The 18118-nt window shown below is 45.4% G+C and overlaps 1 protein-coding gene across 29 annotated transcripts in view; it reads right to left on the reverse strand.

The window, feature by feature from the left end:
* CADPS (calcium dependent secretion activator) overlaps positions 1-18118 on the reverse strand; it is a 481890-nt gene that overhangs the window by 190121 nt on the left and 273651 nt on the right. For all 29 annotated transcript variants that reach the window (XM_045496967.1, XM_045496969.1, XM_045496972.1 and 26 more), the window contains exon 7: positions 6486-6597. In XM_045496967.1, coding sequence (XP_045352923.1) covers positions 6486-6597 — 112 coding nt within the window. The remainder of the gene's footprint in view (positions 1-6485; positions 6598-18118) is intronic.

Raw genomic sequence — 18118 nt, forward strand, 5'->3', positions numbered from 1 at the left:
AAGAGAAAGAGAAAGAGAAAGAGAAAGAGTGAGCATGAGCAGGGGAGGGGCAGAGAAAGGAGACAGAGAATCCCAGGCAGGCTCTGCTGTCAGAGCCTGACATGGGGCTCGATCTCACCACCCTGAGATCTCGACCTGAGCTGAAATCAAGAGTCAGACACACAATTGACTGACCCACCCGGGTGCCCCAAGCAGTTCAAGTAGTCTTGTAAATAATTTCAGAACATCTTGCCTGACACCTGATCTTATCTGATTACACTGGCAATGACTTGATCTCATGATGTGGGTGACAGAGGTCCTGCTCAGTAAGGCGATGTCAGCTCCACCATTTTTTTGTGTGTGTTTTTGCCAGGCTTGCAATAGTAGTATGTTAAGATTATAGCACTTTTTGGGGCGCCCGGGTGGCTCAGTCGGTTCAGCGTCCGACTTCGGCTCAGGTCATGATCTCACGGTTTGTGAGTTCGAGCCCCGCGTCGGGCTCTGTGCTGACAGCTCAGAGCCTGGAGCCTGCTTCAGATTCTGTGTCTCCCTCTCTCTCTGCCCCTCCCCCGTTCATGCTCTGTCTCTGTCTCAAAAAATAAATAAATGTTAAAAAAAATTAAAAAAAAAAGATTTTAGCACTTTGTAGTAATCTTTTTTAGACCATTTGTTCATTTTGTGAGGGTTGCTTTAGTTAAAATTGTATCGTAAAATGTATAAATTCATGTAACTGGTGCCAGAAGAGTATAATATGTTGTAGGATGCTGAAGGAAAGTACGTCAAGGTGCCACTGGGGGGTGGGGGTGGGGGTGCACCTCTCCCTCCCCTCAAGAGAACGCCCGTCCCTATAGGTCACTCCATATCCTGTTCCGTTTCCGGGGACCCCAGCATTTGGGAGATGGAGGGAGGTGCCGCCCTTCCTAGGGAAGCTGACCCTCTCTCCTGAGCCAGTCTGGCCTGCGAGGTGAAGGGGGTGATGTGCTGGGAAGCAAGGAGGGGGAGGGGCTGGGAAAAGAAAGCCCAGCCAGGGCCAGAGCAGCAGCAGGCAAGCCCCCGAGCCTCCTTCTGCTCCTGCCCACTTGGCAAAATCAAAGCAGGAGCCTCGCTCTGGGCGCCCGGAGCTCGTTAACAGGACTTCCACCATATGGATTCTGGGCGTGTTTCCCACCGGCAATATGGCGTCCATTCGCCGACACGAATGACCACAGCTGATTACTGGCCGCTCCACAAAGACTTCCTCCGTGTGGTGGCTCCCCGGGGAGACTTCCTCTCCAGGGTGGATGGAGAGGTGAGGTCACTGCTGTTCTTCTCCATCTTCACCCCCACCCCACCATGTGCCCGACGGGTCGACGTCTCCTTTGTATGTGTCAGCCCTGCTGAATTATTAGGGTCCTCCTGGGTGCACGTGAGCCCTGAGCAGTCCAGACACCTCATCTGGACATTCCAGGCTGCTAATCAAGCACTTTGTCATCTCAGCCGAGGCCCATGTGTGCTGCGCTTTGATGTGGTGATGCCGATGTGGGAACACAACCCACTCTGCGCAGTAAGCAGCATGCCGGCCAGCCCCAGCTTCTCTTAGTTACCTGGCCGCACAGGCAGGTCCTTGGAGGGGGGGGGGGGCTGTTTTAACCCTGAGCCTTTTCCTGGCTGATCGTCTCCGAGCTTCAGCCTGTACATCCTTCCCTACCTCCGTATCCACTTGACCTGACCCCAGGAAGGCATCCCTGACCCTCAGACTGGATTGCGTCTCCTAGCTATGCCATTCCCAGGTGTTCTTCCTCTAGCAGAGCACTTACCACATTGCAGTATAATTTCTGGTTTGTTTGTTTTTTAATGTTTATTTATTTTTGAGAGAGAGAGAGATCATGAGTGGAGAAGGGGCAGAGGGAGAGAGGGAGACACAGGATCTGAAGCAGGCTCCAGGCTCCGAGCTGTCAGCACAGAGCCCAATGCGGGGCTCGAACTCACGAACCGTGAGATCATGACCTGAGTCGAAGTCGGATGCTCAACCGACTGAGCCACCCAGGCGCCCCTATAATTTCTGTTTTTTTAGGTCTATATCCCTTATGTTCTTTTGAAGTTAAAGATTTTTGCCTGTCATTAGTCCTGTTTGCTCCCTGCATGCCACAAATGATGGGACACCATGGGCTCGCAATCATATCCAGTGAATGGAAGTTTGATAATATTACAGGGTTGGCAAGGGTGTAGAGGAACCCTCACTTTTGCCTTTTGTGGAAGTATCAATTGGCGTATACTCTTTAGGGGACAATTTGGTAGAATCTGTCAAAATTCAGATTTCATTCAGCAAAATATTTTCTGAGAAACCATCCTACGCGTATACACACATATGCGCCAAGAAATAAATTCAAGGTTATTCATGGAAGCATTGCTTACACAGCCAAAGACTGGAAATAATCTAAGTATGTTATGATACATCTATACCTGGAATATTACACAGCTATGAAACAGGAAGCAAGTCAGTACGGGCTGACGTGAACTAATCTCTAAATACACTGATATTTCAAGCAAAGTACAAAACAGTATGTATACAGTAATTTCCTGCCGTCCGTTCATTCATTCGTTCTTTCTTTTTTAGAGGGATATGTACACGTATGCTTGTGTATGCTATGCTTATACAGGCATAGAACACTAGGGGAAGAATACACAATAAATTGAAAACAAGGCTTTTCCCTGGAGAAGATACTAGGGCAAGGTGGGAACGATCACTCATTGTCACTATTATCCATTAACTTCTTTTTTACAATGCATGAATTTTTTTTTTTAGTTAAAAAGGTCGATGAAAAGTAAAACATAATGAATACGGCACAAACGAAATGTTGTTGAATGAATGAATGTAGCACTGGGATTTCAAATGTGGTTGTGTCCTGCTAAGCTTGAGAGCAATTAGAGCATAGAAACACTCCCCCAGGGGTACAAGGAATTGCTTCACTTAAAAAAAGAAAGCAGTCATCACCAGCTGCGGCCTGTGGAGGTGCTTCCAGAGGAGGGCGCCCCAGCTGGAACATGGACCTGGCAGGCCAGTTCCACGGCAACTGTTAGAAAGTGTCTCCGGTAGGAAGAGTCAATTCCTATCTAGGGGAACATCTATGGGGCTGGAGAAGAGAATGAGTTCTTAAGAAATGAATAACTACAGGGTTGTGGCAAGCTCGTGGCATTCGTCATAGCAGCAGAGCCCAGGGTTTTATTTCTGCACAGGGACGATGTGATACAGTGGGAATGGTCCTGGAGATGAGTCAACATCATTCCTGGCAAGTTACTTACCTCCTCTGGGCCCCAGCGGACTCATCCGTACAAGATGAGTAATAACTCATCAGGGTTATTATCGGTGAGATAATATAGCATGCTATAACAGGGTTATAGCATCGGTGAGAGACCGCAGAGCCTCGGGGCAGTGCCCTGGCCAATGGCAAATGTACAGGGCATGGGAACCATCCAACTGGGTGGCTCTAGGGAAGCTTCCTGCCTTCGGTGGGAATCTGTTTTCTCTTCTATAAAACAAAAGGTTTGACTAGCCCAGTGGGGTTAACTTTTCTGAGTGGAAACAGCTTTGAGAAATTGGTGAATGCTTTGGACTGGCAAGTCCAGAAAAATGTACATATGCCCCCTCGCTACCTCAACATTTGCAAACAATTTCATGGGGTTCCTGGATTCCAGGGAACCTTCTGTGGACTCAAGTTGAGCATTCCTGGACTTGTCTCTCTGAATACTAATATTCTGGTCTAAATCCTAGTAATATGATTCCAGGTCAGCTGTATAGATGAAAGCCAGATTAAGGAAGCAGGCAAAAAAGGAAGAAAAAAGAAAGCACACTTAATGTATTCTTGCTGGCGTTGTTAGAAGTGTGTGCCTGTGTGCTAGTCTCGAGGTATTCTCTCATTTTTCCATAGATGACACATCAGAGGGTTAGAGAGGTTGAAAGTTTTGGCTGAAGTCATACAGTTTTCAGAAGGGATTATGTAATCAACCAGTACAAAATGAAATGTATTGGGAGTCTCTGTGCCGGCCTCTGGGTATATAGGGTAGTGAACAAAATAGTTTAGGCTTCTATGCCCACGGGGTTTTCATCATCCAGTAGGGGAGACAGAAGCCAACATTTCTGTAAATTCTTCTCTCTTTCTCTCCTTGGCGAGAAGTTTAGTAGAGAGGGGGCTGAGGCAGTGAATGAAGGAAGATGGGCAGTCAGGAAAAGTCTCTTAGGAGAAGGCATTGATGCAAGGAAGGAGGCAGCCTTTTGAAGAGCTGTGGACAGTGGGGAGAGCGTTCCACTCAGGGAGAAAGCCCTCTGATGCAGGAAAGAATGGTTTATGTAGCAGACTGAAATTTGGCCAATGAAGCTGGGACATAGTGGATAAGGGGAAAGGTAGTCACAACTGAGGCCGAGGAAGTAGGCAGAAGCCCGATCACATGAATCCTTGTAGGCTATACTACAGAGTTCAGATTTTTATTATAAGCAGTATGGGGTGATGGAAGCATTTTAAGCTAGCAAATCTAACTTACGTCCTGAAAATACAGGCTGTTTGGTGTAGAGTCAATAATTGAGAAGTAAGAAGAAATGTCTCTATTATCTCAGGGGTGCTCAAAGGGATTGGTACCACCCTTTGGGATGTTTCAGAAATCTGGGGGACATTTTTGGTTGACAAAACGGTGCTGGGCTCTGTTGGTATTGAATGGGCGGGGCCTGGGGATTCGACATGCCATACGATGAATGAGACATTCCTCCCCAGGGAGGAATTCTCCTGAATCTCACCTAACTTCTAAATATTCCCACTGGATACGAATGGAGGTGGAAAAGCCTGTCTATAATTAATTGAGTCCAGATCTTAAATCTTTTGTTTACATATTGTTAAAAAGAAAACCAGAGGCCCAAAGTGGTGTCACTTAGACCTTATTCCCAAACCGGTGCTCAGTATGTAATCTACCTGCAGTTCCAACCTCCCCCAGAAACGTAGGCCTAACATGTCAGTCAGGAATTTTCCAATCAGCACCCATGCGTCTGCCCTCTCCATCCTCCTGCAAAGAAAGATGGGGTAATTTGCGAGATAAGACCTCTCAGTTTCACCCTGAAGGAAAGCCACCTTGCCTAAAACAATCCTTTTCTTTTTTTTTTTTTTTTTCAACGTTTATTTATTTTTTGGGACAGAGAGAGACAGAGCATGAACGGGAGAGGGGCAGAGAGAGAGGGAGACACAGAATCGGAAACAGGCTCCAGGCTCTGAGCCATCAGCCCAGAGCCCGACGCAGGGCTCGAACTCACGGTCCGCGAGATCGTGACCTGGCTGAAGTCGGACGCTTAACCGACTGCGCCACCCAGGCGCCCCAACAATCCTTTTCTTTTGCTAATAATTTTCTTGCCCCATTGGCACATCTCTTTGGAGCCCCCTCTACTTGCAGACGGGATGGAATGCTGCCTTATCCACGAATCATTACCAATGAGAACTTTAATCTTTACTCAGTTGAATTTCTGTAATTTGGAACAATATACACTCAAAGTAATTTTGGCACTTTTCCAGGGAAACCGAGGAAACTTTGTTTCCTTGGTTGATGGTTTCAGGAAATCAGTTCACTGATATGTCAGTTGTTCAGCTTCCACCCTCCACAGCGGATTTTGTGACTGTCACCTGCCTAGTGATTCTCCATATGGGAAAAAGGAAAGCATTCCTTCTGTAGGTCTTCTAGTGCAATGGTGCCTGAATCGCTACATTTTTGAAATTATTTTATTATTATTATTTTTAAGATTTTATTTTAAATAATCTCTACACCCTATGTGGGGTTTGAACTTACAACCCTGAGATCAAGAGTCACATGCTCCACCAGCTGAGCCAGCCAGGCACCCTGAAGTTATTTTATTATTAATTCCCTTTTATTTCTCTTTTATATTATGTCACTGTATCGATTTTTAAATTGTCAGGTGGTTAGGTTGTTAAATTGTCTGAGGGGCGCCTGGGTGGCTCAGTCCGTTGAGCATCCGACTCCGGCTCAGGTCAGGATCTCACGGCTCACGGCTGGTGAGTTCAAGCCCCGTGTTGGCTCTGTGCTGACAGCTCAGAGCCTGGATCCCGCTTCGGATTCTGTGTCTCCCTCTGTCTCTGTTCCTCCCCCACTTGCACTCTGTCTCGCTCTCTCTCAAAAATAAAGACAGACTAAAAAAGAGAAAAACTTAAAAGTAAATAAATAAATAAATAGTCTGAGAGTTTCACTTCAAGACAGAAGGGGCATTACAAATCTCTGCTCTAACGGGTGTCTGGGTCTGAGGGTGTTGAGAACCCCTGCTCTGTCTTCTACAATGTGCCCTCCTGGTAGCCCAGATTTAAAGAGGGGAAACTGAGGCTCGGAGAGGTTGAGGGACTGGCCCAGGATCACAAAACCGATGGAGAGTGGAGCCCGGGACTCAAACCTGAAATCAAACCTTTGAGGACTTCGCAGTGCTATCCCATGGGACTGGGGGACACGGCTCTCTGGAGCAACGTGTGATGGGGAGCGCTTACCCGTCCGAGCTCCTTGTCCTCCAAGGCCAGGACCCCTGTGCTCTCTGTGAACAGCTTCACCTTCACAGCGGGCAGTGCATGAGTTGTCGAGAAGTCGCCCTGGGTGCCCCAGCTGCAGAAAGAATCAGAGAGGTCAGTGCGGAGACCTCTGCCTTGACAATGCTACACTCAGCTGCCTTCTCCCTGCGTAGGGGGAACGCAGGGTTAACCCGAGGCAGCACTGGCTGTCGCATCCCTCCTCCCCCTCACCTCTGCTCCAAAGCTGCCAGAGTGACAAAAAGTGTTAATTAACTTGTTAGGCAAATGCAAGACAGACGCTCAGAAAGTTGCCACCGGTCTTCACAGAGCTCTACGAGGAATCACTTGGAATTAGCATGAAATCGAGTTGTGGAGAACTTTTCCCATGCATTTGCAGATACTCACAAACTATTTCAGGGTAACCACTAACACTTCCTTGCATCCTTTGAATCCCTAGTTCTTGGAAACAGTCTTAGAATTTGAGACCAGGCTTCATTTGGACAAAGCCAACACCTGACTTTAAAATGGGGGGAGGTGGGAGACCCCATTTCTTCTGGCATTCAAAGATGAGTTGTATAGAGGGATGGGTGTAGCTCGAAGAGGAGCGGAAGGTAGAAGAAGGGGGAAATGACCTTTCCCACTGGTCTGTGGGAATCTGAGTCTTAAGATCTCTTCAGAGGAGAGCCTGGCTCACCTAGCGTCTGGGTAGGGTGCCAGACTGGGCTGACAGGAGCTGCTGATGGACCCTCAGATGTGGCCTTTTCATCTACTCCTCACTGTTCTCACAGAGCCACAGCATCCATTCTGCACCTGAAATCACTGCGATTTTCCAGAAGTGTTTACTGGATTGCACTGAGCGCCTGCCCTAAAGCCTTCCGTGGCACCTATTCCATTGCACTCAGGGTGCAATCCAGACCTCGGGGTGCAGCCTCCCACTCATCTGCTCCAGTGTCATGGGCCTCCTGATGGCACCACCTCAGGGCTGTGGCAGGCATGGTTCCCTCTGTTGGCAATGGCTTCCCCCCACCTGGCTACCTCTTCAGAGCTCTGCTTCAAAAACACTTGCCCAGAGAACACATCCCTCGGTCTCCCAGTCTAAATTTGGTCCAGAGTTAAGCTCTCTGGGAGGTACTGTTTTAATTTTCTGTCCTAGCAATCCCTGGATTGGTAATTATTTATTTTTGTGCAATTGTTCAATAGCTGAATCCTCTGGGTGTTTGTTTGCTTATATGCATACCTACTACTTAGCATAGTACTTACACATAGAAGACACCTAAGAAATATTTGTTGAAAGAATAGGTGATGCCAATTATACACTCTTTTCCAGAACTAGAAGACAGGAATAGATACAGTTTTGCATAGAGATTTTTTTCACTTTGCCTTATATGATGGCCAATTTCCATAATGGAGAAGATTCATTAAAATATTATTATTACTTTTAAGTTTATTTATGCATTTTGAGAGAAAAGAGAAAGACAGAGTGCACACATGTGAGCAGGGGAGGGGCAGAGAGAGAGAGAGGAGAGAGAGAATCCCAAGCAGGCTCCCAGCTGTCAGCACAGAGCCCGATGCAGGGCTCAATCTCACAAACCGTGAGATCATGATCCGAGCCAAAATCAACAGTCGAAGGCTTATGCAACTGAGCCACTCAGGCGTGCCTAAAATATTATTTTTTAATGACTCTGTACTATAACACCTTTTAGATATGTCATAATTTATTTATTTAACCAATGTTCTGTTATTGACACTGGGCTGGACATTACTTTTTTATTTCATCTTTGATTCTTTCCTTGGCATAGAGAGCTAGATGGGTGTAAGGGATGCTCCTCTTAGAATGCTTCCAGAATTGTGCTCATCAACCAAACTTTCAAGTCTTGGGGCACCGATTCCCAAAACGCTTTCCCCAAAAGTGGCAACCATCCTCCCACCGTCTGGAAATGAGTGCAAATCACAGTGCCTCTTGCCTTCATGGGGCCTCTATTCACTTCTTCTTCTGGCTTACTTTGTCATTGCTGTTTTCATGGGTACTCCTTTGACTAATAGCAGCCTTGAATATTTTACTTGGTGGTGGTTGTTTGTATTTCTTCTTTTGTTTATGATGGGAATGACTTCTAGTCTCCATGTTGCACTCAAATAAATCCTGTTAACTTAAGGACATAAGGAATCTAGAGAAAGCGGACAAGACAGCGCCAGAAAAATGGAAGTCAAGGGGAACCCAGATGGAGACCCAAGGGCACAAAAGTCACTGAGGAAGCACACTAGTCACGACAGAGAAAGGGAGAAGACATGTGAAAGGAGAAGCGACAGAACAAGAGGCAACAGGTTGCAAACACAACAGTGCAATGTTAGATGTACAGAGAGAAGTTCTGAATTTTGGTCATCAGCTGCGGCAAGCAATCTCCTAAGACAGGGAAGGTATGTACTAGCAAAGGCAACACGACAGGGCGTAGGGTTTTGAATCAGACACCCTTAGTTCAAATCCTGGTTAATCACGTATGAACTGGAGGACTTGGGGCAAGTCATGAATGTCCCTGAACCTCAGTGTGCTCAGCTATAAAATAGCCTCATTTCACAGAGTAGTTAAATAGTAAAGATAAATAAAAGTAGGGGTGCCTGGGTGGCTCATTTGGTTAAGGTCCGACTCTTGGTTTTGGCTCAGGTCATGATCTCATGGTTCATGGGTGTGAGGACTGCATTGGGTTCCACGCTGATAGCAAGGGTTCTACTTGGGATTTTTTTCTCTCCCTTTCTCTCTGCCCCTCCCCTGCTCACACATATTCATGCGTGCTCTCTCTCTCTCTCTCTCTCTCTCTCTCTCTGAAAAAAAAAAACAAAACTAAAAAAAAGATAAATAAAAGTAAGGATTAAAAAAAAAAAGCAACTAGCAGGCTTGAAACAGCATGAGAACCCAAAAGATTTTGGCTACATTCCCTTCCCAATTAGGATATGTAAGATATATTCTAGTAACATGATGATCACTTTTGTGTTATCGATTCGACACATATTTATTAAGAATGTACTAAGTGTCCAACCCTGTGCTGGGCAAACAAGATAGACATTGACCTTCCTACTATACAAGGTAAGCAGTAAAACAGTTATCATCATCCCCATTTCACAGATGAGAAAACTGAGAGGAAACTCAAGATCTTGCCCATTTTATTCCAGTGAATTTTGACCAAGCTGGCTGGAACCCATATCTCTTAATTGCCATGTTATAGCTTTCACTGCTATTACTGTCATAATTATCAATAACAAGCATTATTAATAATTAGCAATATTGGCAAAAAACACGATCACTAATTTATTATTTGTGCTTAATTGTGTTATAAATCTCTTTGGGCAATTATCATGATTGGTCACAGAGATAAAGAAGATTCCTCCTGGAAACCAAAAGAGTTCTGGAATGAGATGCATTAATACCAAGCCACAGTGAGGCCTTGATCTCAGTGCCCCGGGGGTCCCACACACTCTATCCCTATGATACTGTTGCTGGGACTGGTTTGTAGGGCTTTTCTGGCCTGCTCAGCGGGCACTAAGTCAGTTGGCCTGCAACCCTGCAGCTATCCAAGGATGCTCTCAGCTCATTGACTGTTCAGCATGACTCAAAGTGTGGGACAGAGTGAGGCCTACAAGACCCTGTCAAGCTGGATGAATTCAAGCCTCTGGATGCTGCCTTGCCAGCCCAGTCCGTTGGGACACTGAGTGGCTTTTCCTTCCCACCAGAGCTGTAGCTGTGCTTTTGGCTTCTTCCCACCATGACCCTTGGCTCACCTCAAGTTTTTAGGTCACTGCTGGTTCCCAATTTACCCATCAGATTTCAAAATGGCAACCCAGCCCAGGGAGAAGGCCAAAAAGTCTCCAGTCTGATCAGGATCGGCTATGTCATTTTCAAGGCCTGTGCAAAATGAAATGTTGGGCTTTCTATTCTAAAAGCAGGAGAAGGTGCCACTAAAGGTACTAAAAGATCAAATGTTTTCGTTTCTCAGAGGAGTTCTGCTCAGATGCATGCTCCATTGTCCCATCAAACTTCACCTAACAAACACAGGTTCAGAGATAAAACAATGAAGAATGTCAAGACAGAAATGCAGAGCATTTAACCAAACATAGGTCTGAGCATGAGGCCTGTGCAGACGCATGGGTCACAAGCCCATGAATAAAGTTCTGAGTCCAATGACACCCAGTCTGACGACAGGCCATGCACTGATGATAGGCCATGCAGTGGAGACTGGCTATCACTGGCATTGACGTGAACCTTCACCCCTCACTATAGTTTTTGGATTTTGTAAAAATGACTCGTGACTTGTTTTCGTAGATGCTTCCTACTTGTAGAAGACCAAGGGAGATTTAGTTATAAGCACCCTTCCCTCTCCCTTTCCCCTTTTTTCCCAAAGTCATGGAAATGTCCGCTTTTTGTCTTTTTCCAGCCACAGAGAGGCCTGAATATCTTTACGACAAAAAGCTAACATTTATTCAGAGATTACTATGTGCTAAGCCCAAATTCTTCTCTTAAACGTGTTATTTGGTCATACACACATTTTATTCTTTTAAGTTGTCTTAGCCACCTTGTGAAATGCTTATAATTATTACTCTCACAGTTAGAGATAGTAAACTCAGACTCAGACCAGCTATAATGTGTCCAGGATCACACACAGGGAGCAAATGGCCATCTGACTCCACAACCCAGACTCAATGATGGCGCCATATTGCCTCCCTTCCCCGTTCCACCATCTTGCTGCTCTGTGTCTTGATCCAGTGAAATCAGTTACCTCTGTAACTCAAAGGAAGAGTTCTGTTTCAGGATTGACGGGGCCCTAGGCCACTGCGGCTTCTCAGTTTAGATTTATTTCACATGTTCAATATACCTCACCGAGTACTACCTAACCCATAGACAAATTAGCCAGCAGTGGAAGCATCAAAAGCCTTGGCCTTTGGGTGGGTCCACACATCATTAAATGAATCTCTTTCTCATTGTTACATTCTTCCCTGCTCATTTCTTTTGCTTTGCTGTGCACTGACTGTGGTTATTAAGATGAATGCGTCTTCTTAAACAGTTTCCCAGAACGGAAACACAATTGCACTTTGATTTGAAAAGACCAGAGGCTGATAAAATGTATTGCAAGCAGTAGCTGGGGAGGTTAACTAACTTCTCACTGAACACAAGGCAGATAAAGGAAAGTGGGTGACTTATCCCTCTGTTATGACCCCATCATATCTGCCACTATAATCACACTGTGTGGCTAGCTCACAAAAAAGCTAAAAATAGGCACCAATTAGCAAATGCTTAAAGTCTGCCAGGCCCTGGGCTGAGCGCTTTTCATAGATTATCTCATTTAATCCTTCTGATTGCTCTTTGAGATGTACTCTGTTATTATCCCCACTTTATAAATGGAGAAACTAGGACTTGGGGAGGTAAAGTAACTAGTCCAGGGTTTTGGGCTAACACAGAGCCACACTCCAAACTCAGAGTTTCTGACTCCAGGGCCCACGCATGAAACCATAGAGCTTCACTGCCTCTCAGTAACTCATAGCACAGTATTACAGTGTAGTTCAACTATCCGTGTGTGTACCTGTCTCTCTCTCTAGACGATAAACACCTTGGGGGGCAGGGAACATGGCATCATTTTTTTTTAATCTCTTGTACCAAGCACAGGGCCTGGCACACAACAAATACTTATTTAATGACTAGGAGGAAGTGATCAATTCAGAATAACCGTGTCACCAAATTCAGGGGATTGTGGAGATGCGATGTTTGAGATACCCAAGGGTATGACTGCCTCCTTTAAGCAAAACTGAGAGCTTTGTCTCCTTGGAGATTAGATGATTTTTAGGAGCACACCAGCTCTCCCAAGTGTACATTGTGGCTGGCAGCACGCGGTGGAGACCCAGCATACGTGGCAGGTAAGACAGCACTCTGAGGAGCAAGGTGTACATCCTTCAAGGCCAAGGATGGTCAATGCCCATTGTTATAATGCTGGAAAGGGCCACAGGTTACAAAATGAACTGTTGTTGCCACTTAGGGTCTTTTTAGCCATAAACACACAAGCATACACTATAGAATGCAACTACTCAGAGTGAAACCTCCAAATACACAGCAATGTGTATTGAGACAAGTGAGTCCACTTCAAACCAAGTGCCTTTTGCAAGAGGATGGGGGCTAAATATTTGAAAGGTCTAGCTGACTAACCTACATGCCCTATGTGGCATCGGGTGAAGCTCTGACTTCCCCCGCTGTCAGGATCATACCTCTAATCAGCCCTTCATTTCTCCCTTCATTTAGAAAGCACTTCCTGAATGTCACCACGTGCAAGTTACTGTGTTGGGATCTGTTGTGGATCCAAAGGTGAATGAGGTATCAGTACGTATGGATATTGTATTTTACCTGCAGTGTCACATGCAGAAATGATCACACTAACTAGATGTGAATTTGAGCCTTGATTTTCACATCTTTAAGATATCTTTAGGTTAAAGATAAGTTAAGAGAAAGATAAGTTATCTTTAAGAATAACACTGACCCCAGAGGATTGATGGAAGAATAAGTAGGAAATGAGCTATTGCGTATACACTGTTCAATTCAAACACTAAAATAATATGTCTTCCATTTTAGGATTACAGACCAGGTGTTGGCAAACTATGTTCCGTGGGCCAAGTCAAGCTGAATATCTGCTTATGTATGGCTGATGAGCTAAGAATGGTTTTTACATGTTTAAATGACTGAAAATAATCAAAAGAAGAAGAATATTTTGTGACACATGGACATTACACGAAATTTAAATTTTAACGCCTGTCAATAAAGTTTTATTAGGACACACTTACGTTCACCCCTTTACACATCGCCTATGCTGCTTTTGCGCTTCAAAGGCAGAGTTGAGTAGTTACGACAGAGACCATCTGGCCAACAAGCCTAAATTATTTACTTTCTGGTCCGTTGTAGAAAAAGCATGCTGACCCCCAATAGACACAGTTAAATCGCTGGCTCGATCTAATGGGAAGACTTTTATTTTCGTTAGCAGATCCGAAGGAAGTAAGCTCACTAGAGCACATCCATGAATATCAACTGTAAACACGCACATACAAGGACAGCTCAGCCCATGGTGATTCGATTTGCTGCTCTAAATTCTTCCTGGAGCTCTCACCAGCACTCTTGGTGTACTCGAAGATTGGGGATTGTGTCTCATAGCGTTTCAGACACGTGGTGCCCAAATGCTCCTTGCAGATCTACTGGAGCTGGCTGACTCATTTGGCCACACTACATCATTATTAATATCAAATAATAAACATGAGTAGCAGATAATTCATATTTGGGGGGATGGAGATGACTTTTAAAGTCACAGCACATTATTTCTCCAAACCTATGCCACAATGCCATGGCTTTGAAAGTAAGCACTTTGATCTGGGGGAGAAAATAAGGGAGAGGAATACGCTCGGGTGGAGGGAAGGAGAACTCTACTGCAAAGCAACCTTCTACTGTGTGTTTGGAGAGCATCTGCTTCACTGCAGTCACATCTCTGTTTACTATTTAAAGCCTCTTATTTGCGGAAGCCTCCTCAGACCATATGTTATCAACAAATGTTGCTAATCAAATACACACAGTAATTTTCATTAGAATTTCCTCCACCCCACCCCACCCCCCCATGAACAAAAAACAACATTTGCCACAAAGGGAATATACCTCCCAAAATGACAGTAAACATCCACTGCAAACCTTTGACAACAGAGTGATATTTACGAATGCATATGTGAATAAGCCAAGACAACACATCCACTTTAGGCAAATAAGGACCCTTGGAGAATTGGATTTTGTGCAGGTTGGTCTTGGGGGATGATGTCACTAGTTGCCATGGCAATGCTCAGCATAAGGCCATAATTCATGCCATGCAGACTGGATTTGCATTTACTCAAGGTATATGGCTCATGTGAGCTGGGTGTTAAATTGGTGTGGTTCTTAAAAATTAACTGTGAGCTTTAACAAGGGAGAATTGTCATTTCAGGGAAGGAAAGTGCCTTGGTCCTGTTGCTAAGAGGGAAAGTTAATAATTGCCTGGAGACAACTGTATTAACATCTTCTGGCCTGCCTTTCAGGCAGACGGCATGATATTCCATGCCAAGCGAATCAATTGTGCCATCGCAGTGTGTCTCATGCAAACTAATTGATAGGATGTGATTCGGGGCCTTTAATGTACCAGAAAAGCTAAACCACCTCTTATCTACATAAACGAAGCATTTGCTTTGTAGAAACTGGGTTGTCTGCGAGGCAGAGAGATGTAGGCTCTGGTTCACCTACTTGACATTTCCCCTGGAATGTCTCCTCTCCAGGAATCTGAAATCAAATATATCCAAACCTCAGCTTTAGCTTTCTTCCCTCACATCTGTGCCTCTAAGACTTCCTCAGCTTAGCCAAAGCAACTGCCAGACGGCCGGGCATCATTCTTCTTTTCTCCTCTTCACCCCATGTCCATTTCGTCACCAGATTTTTCATACCTCTTACGTTGATCACACATTGCTACGGAAGAAAATAAATCAAAAAAGGGAGGGTGGAAGTGCCAGAAAAAGGGTGGGCCAGTGGGGTATTAGCAGATGTGATGGAAGCAGAGGCTTGGAATGTGCTTGAGTGGTTTGGCTTACTCTCCAGGGCCTCTGTCATCACCATGAGCAGAGCTTACCCCAGGTAGCTGTTTTCACTCCAACTTGCATCCAAGATGCAGGGAAAGGGCGTGAACCCAGCCCACGGTGAGGAGCCAAGACTAATCAGACCCACATCTTGAAGCAGAGCCACCCAGGCGAGCCTGGCATGAATTAGCCAACCCAGTAATTTGCAGATGAGTGGATGAAATAAATGACTATGGTTTTACGCCATTGAGTTTTGAGACAGTTTGTTACATAGCAATAGCCAACTGATACAGTGCCTTTATTTGGTACTTAATCACGTCATCCTGGTTCTACTCTATGTCCTAAAGTTTGCTCTGGAGTCATCAGGTAGAATAGCATATCCTGGAGAACCCAGACACAACTTATAGTCCTTTCATACTGTTAAAAAATCTATTGCAGTCACTCAAAAAACACCTGCCGAATGACGTTGCTGCCTTGGAAAAATAGTTCCCAGCTCATACATATGTCCTCAGAAAGCAGCCTCCCTGTTTGCCAGTCTCTCCACAGTATGAGAACTGGACTGAGGCCTGATTGTGCTGATTAAGGCTGCCAAAAGCACTGTCCAGGTTCCTCTAATGAGCAAGAATGTCAACACCTCCCAAGACCAAGGCAGGCAGCCAATGTCTCTCAAACCACTTGCGGTCAAGTGCTCCCAGGGGAAGCCCTCGCCACATCAAAGGTGCCCCCGATTGAGCCTCCCACATGGAAAGCAATGACCATGAAGACAACCTCAGCAGCACTTGAGTGCCCCCAGTATTTGTGGCTCTGATTGAGTTGGCCCCCAAGCTGGGGGGGGAGCACACAGAGGCAGCACTTGGGGGGTTCAGTCATGACCATTCAGAGGTTTGGCTGCCCTCCATGCAGCCAGCCCCATCCTGGGAGACCTCCCAGTTGCCTTTGATGGAGGGGATTATGGGAACTGTTGTTGGTTTTGCTTTCATGGGCTGGGTTCCCATCATCCCACAGAGAAGGATCCCTGAGGACACTGTTGTAAGCCATGCTTGTCTTTTCCCCTGGGACTGCCTTGTGGATTTGTTCTCCCCCCCCCCCCCCCCCCCCCCCCGTTTAACATTTATGAGAAACCACTGGGAGTGGTCATGAATGCCAGGAGTCTCAAAGGGAAATGGTGAATGGGCCAGCTGGCCAAACGCCCTTCAGTACAGACTGAGGTCTGAAAGCATTGGGGAAGTTGCTCTTGAAGCCAAATGCATGGCATCGGCCCCATGTGGAGCCACAGAGTTGTCCTTCAGAAATGACAAATCTGAGTTGTAGAGAACTATCACCACTACTCAAGTGGACCATGGTATATGACACCATCTCAGTAGAGTGAAAATACCGCCTACGTTCCCAGTCAAACCTGGCTCTCCTTGCATTGGCCAGCAGGGTCCTCCACAAGGCCTTGCTATTCTTACTTTGGGACTCCCACCCAAACAACGTTAAACATGCTGAAGGGACTCCAAACCACCTTGTAAAAAATGTACAAAAACCTGGAGGAAATTGAATTTAATCGCAATCGACTAGGAGACGTAGGTTAAATTTAAGAGACATTTAATTCAAGGTTATTTTTGATTTTGCAGTTATCTTTATTTAAGAGTAAATACATTTTCTCGTGAGGTTATTTAGTTTCCTAGGCTCTTGAAAAACATCGAGCTAGGCACTGTACCTACTGGAATCTAGCAAATAAGATGACTGCCAGGCTAGATGTCTTGGGCCCAGATGTTATCTAACGTATCATGACTGACATCGGTTTTCACTCTGAAATAAGAAATGTGAAGGCTCAATGATTGACTGGAACCAAAATGAACTCTAATTTCCTTTACTTCCAACTTGCGTATGTTCCTAATAAAATCAGTTTCATGCCCTTTGCCTGGGTAAAGTAAGTGCACAGGTATTATGCTATACACTTCTGCCTGTAAGGTCCGTGCGTTCCCGTTGTCTCAATGCTAGGGAGACATAAACTTACAAGAGAGTGCTCAACCCCCCGTGCCTGGAATACCCAATGCAAAGGCCCATCCTTCAGCTCTGGACTAAGTTTTCTCACATGCTAAGGATTTGACAGTAACAAAACTTGCTTCCTTTAGCCCCCTGGGTAGATAATGGTTGTAAAAGCCTTTTAGTGCTTCTAAGGCCCTTACAAAAGTTAGTTATCTGCTCACAGTGGAGACTTTGTGGTTTGGTGTTTTTTTGTTTTGTTTGTTTTTTGTCCCATCAGCATGCCTGCTCGCTTCCTGCACCTTCCCTTCCTTGTTTAGAGAGGTGTGCAAGGCATACAATAAAATCAGCTTCGAACTCGTCAGATTCTGAGTGCCCCTCGATTCCTGCTGTTCTTGTGAGGTACTCAGTATTGCTTTTTATGGTTTCCACCTCATTTAGGCTGAGTGCTTGGAAAGTCAAGTGGCAGAAAAGAAAGCCAGGTGCCCCTTGTGAGAAAATCTGAAGATACTGTGGTTAGAAATGTGGGCCTCTCTACAGTCGTATGGAATGGTTTGAATCTTGGCTCCTTCCCTGAGGAGTTGTGTGATTGTAGGCAAGGGGCATAGCCTCTCTGAGCCTCAGTTTCCTCATCTGTAGGCTGGAGATAAGCAAAATTTATTTAGATAGCTAAATAAAAGTTAGCTGCTGTTATGAACAGGGTGGGGTCCTCGAGGCGACAGGGGTTCAAAAGGAAATTTAGAAAGCCTAATGGTCCAATTTGGGGGCTATCTCAAGTTTAGCCATGACTGAACTTGTATGACTGAACTTCTAAAAAAGACCCTTTCTTTGGCATAGCCAGGTTGTAGGACCAACCACAGACCATTAAATTCTATGCACGTCAATGGACATGTTTACAGAGGTTTATTAGCAGGATAACTATTTACGATCATTCAAATAGCAAGTGTAGTGTGATTACTTCTCTGGTTCTCCTCCCACCTCACTGGCCATACCTCCCCAGACCCCTTTGCTGCTTCTCCTCCTCTTCTCTCTAAACT

Source organism: Leopardus geoffroyi, chromosome A2 (assembly GCF_018350155.1).
Source record: "Leopardus geoffroyi isolate Oge1 chromosome A2, O.geoffroyi_Oge1_pat1.0, whole genome shotgun sequence".
NCBI classification, from domain to species: Eukaryota; Metazoa; Chordata; class Mammalia; order Carnivora; family Felidae; genus Leopardus; species Leopardus geoffroyi.